General features: G+C 34.4%; 1 protein-coding gene across 1 annotated transcript in view; it reads left to right on the top strand.

The window, feature by feature from the left end:
• Positions 1–3,504: 3,504 nt before the first annotated feature.
• Positions 3,505–10,778, top strand: part of RSF1 (remodeling and spacing factor 1) — a 59,723-nt gene continuing 52,449 nt past the window's right edge. The window contains exon 1 of the mRNA XM_012651021.1: positions 3,505–3,706. Within this exon, the coding sequence (XP_012506475.1) occupies positions 3,573–3,706 (134 nt within the window). The 5' untranslated portion in view covers positions 3,505–3,572. The remainder of the gene's footprint in view (positions 3,707–10,778) is intronic.

Raw genomic sequence — 10,778 nt, 5'->3', positions numbered from 1 at the left:
TTTTAGTAGAGACGGGGTCTCGCTCTTGCTCAGGTTGGTTTCGATCTCCCGAGCTCACACAATCTGCCTGCCTCGGCCTCCCAGAATGCTAGGATTACAGGCGTGAGCCACCACACCCAGCCTTAATTCTCTCTTCTTGTAGGAAAAGTAATAGAATGGATAAACAGTTGCCCCAAATGAGTTATATTCATTGTTTTCAGCTTTTATAGTAATTGCTATGTACTGTAAACTATGGTCAGTCTTCTACTGATTTACTGAATTAGCAATTTGATATTGTTTTCCAGATGACTAGAGGAATGCATTTTGTACCTAATAAAACCTTCACATAACTAAACCTACTTGATTAAAATGGGTCATCTCAAAGTAGGCTTCTTTTCAAGTTAGAGTTTCCCATTCTTTTCCTGCTGACTTGCTATTGTTGGCACTTATTAGTAGCAGAGTGGTCTAATGGAGGGGAAAAACACTCTTTGTGATGAAAGTAATGAAGTTTTACCACCAATAAAATTTACTGTGTTTTACAACTAGGCTTCTTATTCAAAGGACCTCAAGATTTTATGATGATTGTTAACATATAATAGTGTATATATTACTATTTTGGAGATGAGATGTGACTATAAAGTAGCTGTTATTTTGCTTTTAGATATTAATTGCTGTTAGAGCCTACACAAAAGTCTGCAAAATCCCTAAGATACTTTTGTAAGAAAACCAAAGTCATAGTAAACTCAGATTTTAGACTGTATTATCATGCAGGCTTATCTGTCTCAAAAAAAAGAAAAGCATATGATCATATCAATAGATGCAGGAAAAGCATTTGAGAAAATTAAACTTTGCTTTCGTGATTAAAAACTCACAATGAATTAGGTGTGGGGAATGTATCTCAATATATAATTGAGGAATATATAATAAAGGCCATATATGACAGGCCCACAGCTTACATCATACTCAACAATGAAAAACTGAAAGCTTTTCCTCTCACATCAGGAGCAAGACAAGGATATCCACTCTTGCCACTTTGTCCACTCTTGCCACTTCTGTTTAACATAGGTAGTACTGGATGTTGTAGCCAGATAGGTAAGGTAAAGAAATAAAAGTCATCCAAATTAGAAAGGTAGAAGTTAAATTGTCACTGTTTGCAGACAACACGATTTTATATATAGAAAACCCTAAAGACTCCACCAATAAACTGTTAAAATGAGTAAATGAATTCAGTAAAGTTGGAAGATACAAAAATCAGTAGCATTTCTATTTACTAATGTACTATCTGAAAAAGAAATTAAAAAACCAACTCCATTTATAGTAGTGTCAAAAAAAATAAAATATTTAGGAATATGTTAAACCAAAGGTGAAAGATCTCTACATAGAAAACTATAAAATATTAGTGAAAGAAACTAAAGACAAATAAATGGAAAGCTATGCTGTGTTCATGGATTTCAAGAATTAATATTGTTAAAATGTCCGTACTACCCAAAACAATGTACAAGTTCAATGCCATCTCTATCAAAATTCCAATGACATTGTTCACATAAATAAAAATAATCCTAAAAGTCATGTGGAACCACAAAAGACCCCAAATAGCCAAAGCAATATCAAGCCAAGAGAACAAAGCTGGAGGCCCCATACTACCTGATCTCAAAACTACTACAAAGTTGTAGTGATCAAAACTACATGGTATTTATACCAACTATTGCTTATGAAGAAGAAAAAACATGGTACTGGCACAAAAACAGACATACAGACTGATGGAATGGAATAGAGACACACATCTGTAGTTGACTGATCCTCAACAAAGGTGTCAAGGTCACACAATGGAAAGGGTTAGTCTCTTCGATAAATGATATGGGGGAAAGTGGATATTCACATGCAGAATGAAATTAGACCCATATCTTACTGGTTTTAGAAAATCAACTCAAAATAGATTAAAAACTTTAAACACAGACCTGAAATTATAAAACTGCTGGAAGAAAACATAGGGGAAAAGCTTCTTGGCATTGGTCTGGGCAAAGACTTTTTGGATATGACCCCAAAAGCACAGACAACATAAGCAAGAATAGACAGATGGGATTACATTAAACTAAAAAGCTTATGCACAGCAATGGAAACAATCAATAGAGCGAAGAGACAACCTACAAAATTGAAGAAAATATTTGCAAACCATACATCTGATAAGGGCTTGATATTCAAAATATATGTAAAGAACTCAGACAACTCAACAGCAAGAAAACAAGTAACCTGATTAAAAAACGGGCAAAGGATGTGAACAGACATTTCTCAGAAGACATGAAAGTGGTAACAGATATATGAAAAAATGTTCAGCGTCACTAATTATCCAGGAAATGCAAATTAAAACCACAATGAGATATCAACTCACACCCATTAGGATGGCTTTTATCCAAAAGACAAGATATAACCAGTTTGGCAATGAAGTGAAGAAGAGGAAACCCTGGTACACTGGTGGTGAGAATGTAAATTAGAATAGCCGTTACAGAAAACAGCATGGAGTTTCCTCAAAAAATTAAAAATAGAACTGCTATATCATTCAGCCAACCCACCACTGGGTATATATCCAAAGGAAATGGCATCCGTTTATCAAAGAGAGATCTGTACCCCCATGTTCACTGCAGCATTAATCACAATAACCTTTGGAATCAACCCAAGTGTCCATCAACATACGAATTGATAATGAAAAGAAATAAATCCTTTCTTTTGTGACAAACATGCTTGAACCAGGATGACATTATGTTAAGTGAAATAAGCCAGGTACAGAAAGTAGTACCGCATGATCTCACTTATATGTGGAATCTAAAAGGGTCAAACTCATAGAAGCAGAGAACAGAGTGGTGGTTACCAGGGGTTAGGGAGGTAGAGGCAGGTTGGAAAGATATCAAAGTTACAAAAAATGAATTAGGAGTTGGTTCAGGAAATCAATTATACAATCTGATGGCTACAGTTAATAACAATGTATTATATACTAGAAAATTGTTAAGAGAGTAGATTTTAAATGTTCTCATCCCACCAAAAATCTAAATATATTAGGTAATAGATACGTTAGTTAGCTTGATTTAGGCATTCCACAGTACACACATGTGAAAATATCATGCTTGATACCGTCAATATATACCATTTTTTGTCAATTAAAAATAAATTAATTAAAATTTTTAAAATAAATGAAAATTTTAAAATAGAATATTTTATACTGTGAGACAATTTGGGAGTTTTTAGTATAAACATGCTCATTGCTTGTGAAATATAATTTGATTTGTGTTGCAGTGCTTGTGTTAAACCCATAAATTGGTGTGATATTAATACAAAATGTTACCTTAAAATTTATCTTTTTATATTGGTTATACTAAACAGTTTGTATAAATGGGGGAGAGGATAGTGAAAGATGGATAAACTGCGTTCTGTCGTTTTCATTGAATCAGTTCTATGGGTGTATCTTTTTTATTGTGATGGAGAAACATATATGAGGTATTTTAAGCCTTGTTGTGACTATTTTTCAGTACCTCTGTGAGTGTCAGTTTGATGACAATCTCAAATTCAAGAATATTATTAATGAGGAGGATGCTGATACTATGCGTCTCCAGCCAATTGGGCGAGACAAAGATGGCCTCATGTACTGGTACCAATTGGATCAAGATCACAATGTCAGAATGTACATAGAAGAACAAGATGATCAGGATGGCTCTTCATGGAAATGCATTGTCAGGTATCTTTCATTGGAATCTATTCACATTATTTTGTGTTTCGTACTCTGATGTCTTCTCGACTAGAATATGATCTCTGATGTGGAATGGTAGTTTTTTGTATGTGGGGTTGGGGAATTTCCAGGGCCTAGCCTGTTGTATTAGTCATTATCAATTTGTTTTTGATTATTTTAACTTGGTCAATTTATCTTGACACAGTATATTTTCCGTTTTTGCTATGCATGCATTTATTGGGCTTCTGAGGAAATCTGAGGGACATTGCTTTTTTGTCATGTTTCTGTTTTTTGAAATTTGATTTCTTATTTGTATTGACTCATATATTTGGACAGAAACATTTAAGGCATAACCATGAAACAAAACTTTTTAAAAAATCAGTGAGTAATACTGAGACCTTTATTCAGAATCTTTGTCTTTGATTTTCTTTGTAGTTTTATTATTTAGAAATATCCCATTAATACCCCAAATATATATTAATTTTGAAAATATCAGGGGTCTTCTAAAGTAGGGAAAAGTCACGGATGTCTAACTGTTGGCTTATGAAAAACTTCTTTACATTAGCTCATATCTGGTTTTTTGCCCCATTTTTAATTTTAGCAGGTTTACATTAGTGACCATTTATTAATGCTTTGAAGGAACAACCCATAGAAATTTATATTCGTTTGGGTCAGAAAAGCTCGACTTCTACTCCCTAATAATAATTCTCCACTCCCATTGCTTCACTTGACTAGCCTAAAAAAAACTGAATTGAATGAGCTCATGGGTGCTCATTTTATAAATATGTATCACTACATGCTCCTTGTAATTATTTTGCTAACTGCAGGTGAAAAAAGTAGTCCTCAAGCAAAATCTACTCACCATTTCTCCCTATGAATATAAACACCAAATGGGGTTCTGTTCATGATGGTATACTACCATTTCTGTTATTTCCCGTATCTACCTTGCATAGTTGTTTAAAACATTTTCTTTTCCTACTTTGTAGATGAAGAAAATATTAACAGCAAAATAATTATGATTATTATTGATTGGTCATACAAGCTTAAAACAATGTGTAATGTACACTGTTTTAAGTAGTTTATACTCTAATGCATGGTGTGAGGTTTTAGAGTTAGCAGTTAAATTTGATCTGGGTTCATCTACTTAACCATTGGTAGGCACATTGTAGTTATCCCCCGGTATCCACAGGGGATTGGCTACAGGACCCTCATGAATACCAAAATCCACAGATGGTCAAGTCCATTATATGAAATGGTGTGATATTTGCATATAATATACACAAATGCTCCCTTATACTTTTTTTATTTTTTTAAGAGACAGGGCCTCGTTATGTTGCTTAGGCTGGAGTGTAGTGATGTGATCATAGCTCACTGCAGCCTCAAACTCCTGGGCCCAAGTGATCCTCCTGCTTCAGTCTCCTGAGTAACTGGGACTACACGTGTGCGCTACTGTGCCTAGCTAATTTTTTAAAAAATTTCTGTAGAGGTGGGGGTCTCACTCTTGCTCAGGATGGTCTCGAATTCGTGGCCTCAAGTGATCTTCCTGCCTCAGCCTCCCAGAGTGCTAGGATTACAGGCATGAGCCACTGCGCTGGGCCGGCGTTAGTCTTTTTAGCAAGAAATTTCTTTAGTAGCTCAAGTGATAAGGAAAGAGCAATTAAACAAATAGGACTTTGACCTTTTCATTTAATAGGTTGCATTTAGGTATTTTCTTACCTAGTGAGTATTATTTTTTTCTAGTGAATGCAAAGCCTCCCCTTTTTCCTTAACACAATTTTCTTGGAAATCAGCTGGCATTGGAAACACATTTCTACCTAATTCTTAAAAGATGATATTATAACAAAATTTATCTAGTCTTTAGAATTCTGTTTTTTAAAGCCAGTAAGTCAGCCTTCTTAATGATTGCTAAGTCTGGAAATATAACTGAACTTTACAACTTAAAATCAAATGGAATATTTTTATAAAAATGGAATCTACCAAAAAAGGGATAATGTTACATATTTGATCTTCTAGTGAAAATTTAATACCATAACATCACCACAGTCTTTAAACTTCTACTGTTAAGTAGCAATTTCCAGTTCTGTTTGTTGCAAAATTAATAATATAAATATATGTGACATGAATAAATATGAATTAGTTGATTCATATATAAAGACTTATATTTGACGGCCAGGTGTGGTAGCTCACATCTGTACTCTTAACACTTGGGGAGGCCAAGACAGGAGGATCGCTTGAGACCAGCCTGAGCAACATAGTGAAACCTCATCTCTACAAAAATAGAAAAGTTAGCTGGGCATGGTGGTTCATGCCTATAGTCCCAGCTACTCACGATGTGGAAGCAGGAGGGTCACTTGAGCCTGGGAGTTGGAGGTTGCATTGAGCTATGGTGATGCCACTGCACTCTAGCCTAGGCAACAGAGTGAGACCCTGTCTCACCAAAAAAAAAAAATTATATTTTCAGTTGAAACGAGATTTAGTATGTGATGTACAAAACAATAAAAGTTTAATTTCATTGAACCATATGAAACTGAACATTTGAACATTCTGACTTATGAAAATGGTGATTTTGTATGGTTTAACCAAGTACCACAACAGGTTTCAATATCAAAAATATGTAATCTCTAGCCAGGTCCTACTTGTTCCAATTAATGTTTAAAACAGAATTGCCACAGAAAAAAAGTATATGTTATTGTTATTGTATCTCTAATTTCGGCCTCAATGAAAGTACAGAAAAAATATTTTTTTACATCTGATCCAATAACATGTAGTAAGTGATATCATTCACCCTAGGGTATATGTCAATAGAATTTCTTTAGAAATGAAAAAGATAAAGATGTGAATATGACAAAATAGTAATATTTGGTTATTAAAGATGAAAGAATTTTAGCAAATAGAGATCTTAGATAGACCAAACTTCATCAGGTGCTTTTTCAGGATCAGAGAGGAGCTACAGGAAGTGCTTTTATACCGAGTCTACCAAGGAAGATAAAGTTTTGTGCACACTGTTGGGCTGTTACTTCATGAAGAATATATACATATGGCCAATATTCACATTAAAAAGTGTTCAACATTATTATTCATCAGAGAATTTCCAATTAAAACCTCAATGACATACCAATTTACCTTGAATAGAATTACTATAATGAAAATGACTTACACCACCAAATGTTAATGAGGATATAATCTAACTAGAACTCTTATATCTTGCTGATGGAAATGTAAAATAATACGATCACTTTGGGAAACAGTTTGGCAATTTCTTAAAATGTTAACAAACTGTTGTCCCATAACCCATCAGTTTTGCTCCTGGGTATTTATAATAGAGAAATGAGAACGCATTTACAAAAAGCTTTGTATGAGAATGTTCATAGCATCTCTATTCTTAACAGTACTCATACATTGAATTACTACTAAGCAATAAAAAGAGATGGCCTATGAAACTATATGGATTTATATAAAAAATTCTTGTGTGTGAAAGAAGCCAAACAATACATAGTGTTTGATTCCATTTATTGTAAATTCTGGAGTTAACAAAACTAATAATCTATGGTTGTAGTGATCAAAACTCTGATTTCTTTTTGGTGGGGGAGATGGATTGAGTAGGAAAAGATAGGAGGGAATTTTTTGTGTTTATGATACTCCTTATTTTGATTGTGGTGTGGATTTCACAGTGTATGATGCATTTATCAACTCACGAACCTAATGGTTAAGATATAATTATTTCACAATATTTAAGTTATACCTCGATAAAAATATTTTTAAAATTAGTAATGACAATCATTTTCAAGAAGCTGAATTCTAAATAGTGTGTACAATTTTTGTGTATCCATAATTACCAACTCTGTCAAGATACTTCTAAATTTAATATATATAATCTGCTAATATAGTATTAATATAATGATTAAGATGGACTCTGAAGTCAGACTATCTGGAATTCAGTCCTGCTGAATTGTACTGTGACCCTAGGCAAATCACTATACCTCTCTGTGTGCCCTCCATTTCCTTATGTATAAAGTGGGAGCAATTTAGTACCCATGTAATTGGATTATATTGGAATTATATGAGTTCATTCATATAAGGCTCTTAGAGTAATGCCTGAAACATAATACTCATTCACTAATTTTAACTTCTAATGTTAATTCTACTGCTATTGATGTTATTAATTAACGCCTATTTTCAGTTTTCTTGGCCCCAATAAAATTTTCTTTTTTGCGTACTGAATAATTTGGAAATCATACCAAAAAGTTTGAATAGTGTTGCTGAGTCCTGGAGTCATATATTACAAATACTTACAAAAGATTTGTTATATTTACACTGTGCTGTGCTCTGTAGATGTAAAGACATGGTCTCCATGTCTTAAGGAGTGGGATCCATGGGAGAAGGATACAAAGAGACAGTAGAAAATAACAATGTCATGCAGTCTGTGATGGATATCATCCGAGGGTGCTCTGGAAGAACCAGATATGTAGCCCCTACTTGGCAGAAGATGATGCCTATGCTTGACTTTGTTTTTGTTTTGTCTGTTTCTTTTTGTTATTTGTTATTGAATTGGACTCTTGGTTCAATTGCTTTTGAAAGGTTCAGCACCTGCCACCAACCCAAACTGAGAACAACTTTTAGGTTGGGAGAAATCACATTTCACAATATAATGGTTAGGATTATATGCTCCCTTTCATCACAGTCTAGATTAATTTAAGGTATAGATAGGAAAATACAAGCATTTAGAATCTGGTTAAGTCAAAACTAGTAACCAATCTGCCCAGAACTGAGCTTCTAACCTTTCTACCCCAAAACATTTGTCTCATCTTTAATAGCAGCCACATCCTTTCAGTGGCTTGGGTCCGAAATCATGTGGCACGTCCTTGACTCTCCTTTTTCTTTCACTCCACATCCACTCTATCATCAAATCCAATCAGCTCTCCAGGCAGAATGTGATCATTTCTCATCTCCTTCATATTAATAGCTACATTCTATTTAACTCTGGGACAGTTTTCTCACCAAAAAGATCTTGTACTCATTAGTAGTTACTCTCCATTCTCCCTTTTCCCATCCCTTGGCGACAGCTATCTTCTATTTTTATAATTTGCCTGTTCTCAAAATTTTGTATACATAGCATGATACAATATGTGGCCTTTTGTATGTGGCTTCTTTCAGACAGCACGCTTACAAGGTTCATCCATGTAACGTGAATAATAACTTCATTCCTTTTTATGGCTTAATAATATTCCCTTATGTGGATATATCAGATTTTATTTATTCATTCAATGTTTGTCTTTGAAAGAGTAATTGGAGTTAGCCGTGGGAACATATTAGAGACTGAGAAAACAAAGCACAATCACCTGACATCCTAAGAAAGCATGGTATTTTGGAGGGATATATCTGATTTAATATGCCTGATGGAAGAAGTGGTTTGGAGAATAAGAAAGCAAGGGAGGGAGGGTGGAGAGGGCAAAACAAGTGGATTGTTAGAGTTCCTAGTCTACTCTGAAATGTCCTGTACATAATGTTAAGAAATTTGGATGTGATTTGAATATATGTATATTTATAAAAATTCCCTCTATTTCAAATTTAGGATTTCTAAAACAACTGTTTTCTCTAGCACACTAAATCTAATCAATCAAAATAGGAGAAACCCAAAGATGGGTACTTTTCTGTTTTCATATATTAATTACTACTTTAGGCTTATGTTTAAACACATTAATCAGCTTAAAAATCTTTTAGGCAGTGTTATTATTGTTGTTGTTTTTGTTGTTTCTTTTTTTTTTTTTTTAAGAGACAGGGTCTCACTCTGTCACCCAGGCTCTAGTGCAGTGGTGTGATCATAACTCATTGTAACCTTGCACTCTTGTGCTCAAGTGATCCTCCTTGCCTCAGCCTCCTGAGTAGCTGGAACTACCTGTGAGCTCCACCATGCCCAGCCAATTTCTTCTTATTTTTTGTAGAGATGAGGTCGTGCTGTGTTTCCCAGGCTGGTCTAGAACCCCTGGCCTGAAGCCATCCTCCCATCTTGGCCTCCTAAATTGCTGGGATTGCAAGTGTGAGCCACAGTGCCTGGCCTAGACTGTTTATTTTATTGTGTATGCTCATGTGTATGAACACGTATGCCCAATCCCATACACAGTAAATAGTTGTCATTTTAGTTTATGAAAAATTCCTAACAGTGGCAATGTTACTGCTTTCAATAGAGGCCAATGTAATAATACTCAAGAGAATTCATCTTTTGTTTCATGGGTAAGAAGGCTGAGGCCTAGTGAGGATATATGACTTGTCTCGGGGACATAGCCATCTAGTTTAGAAAGAAGGATTTCATTCATTCATTGAACATTTGTTTTTAGAGCCTACTTAATAAGGTAGAGTCCCTATTCTCAAGCAGTATAGTCTAGCTGGCATGGAGATCAAAAGGGAGAGAGGGTAGGGAACATGTGTGACATGACAAATAAGGAGTCATTTCATCTTGACAGTATTCACTTTGAATTAGAGCTATTTCACAGTGCTTTGAGAACACTGATGGGAGCATCACGGTGCTGATTAATTGACCTAGTGGCAGATCTAGACCTAAGTTTCCCAACTCTTATTCCAGGATTTGCTTTTTATCTTTACCATTATACACTGCTTGTCTGAGCAAGGAAAATATACAAGTGAGTTTTCTCATTTGTAAGTAGTATTAACCATGCTATACTTTTGCTTTTGCTAGTAAAAATAATTTATAGATTAGAATCTTATTTATTTGGAATTTTCTGGTATTGTTGAATCAAGCTCAATTCCCTTCTTGTAGTTACATAATTGACACAAAAAAAAATCAGCAACCCATATTCTTTTGTGTTTGAACTGTGTTGTCAGACTGACTTTTTGCCATAATAATTCAGAATGTTCTGGATTATAATTTTATATTAACATCAAATGCTGTTATTCCTGAATGTAGAGAAGAGTTATTTCCAAATAACTTAAGAAGTATGGAAAAAAGTCCTGCAATCAAGTTTTACCTTGATTTCATCTCCTTAGAGGTTGCATACTACTTTTAAAAGTTATAAAACTTTGATTTTTATTTAGCTTCGTTCCTACTTTTCTTTTCAACCAATGA

Source organism: Propithecus coquereli, unplaced genomic scaffold (assembly GCF_000956105.1).
Source record: "Propithecus coquereli isolate 6110/MARCELLA unplaced genomic scaffold, Pcoq_1.0 Scaffold344, whole genome shotgun sequence".
Lineage (NCBI taxonomy): Eukaryota > Metazoa > Chordata > Mammalia > Primates > Indriidae > Propithecus > Propithecus coquereli.
Note: the sequence above shows the minus strand (reverse complement) of the source record. Positions and strands in the feature narration are given on the sequence as shown.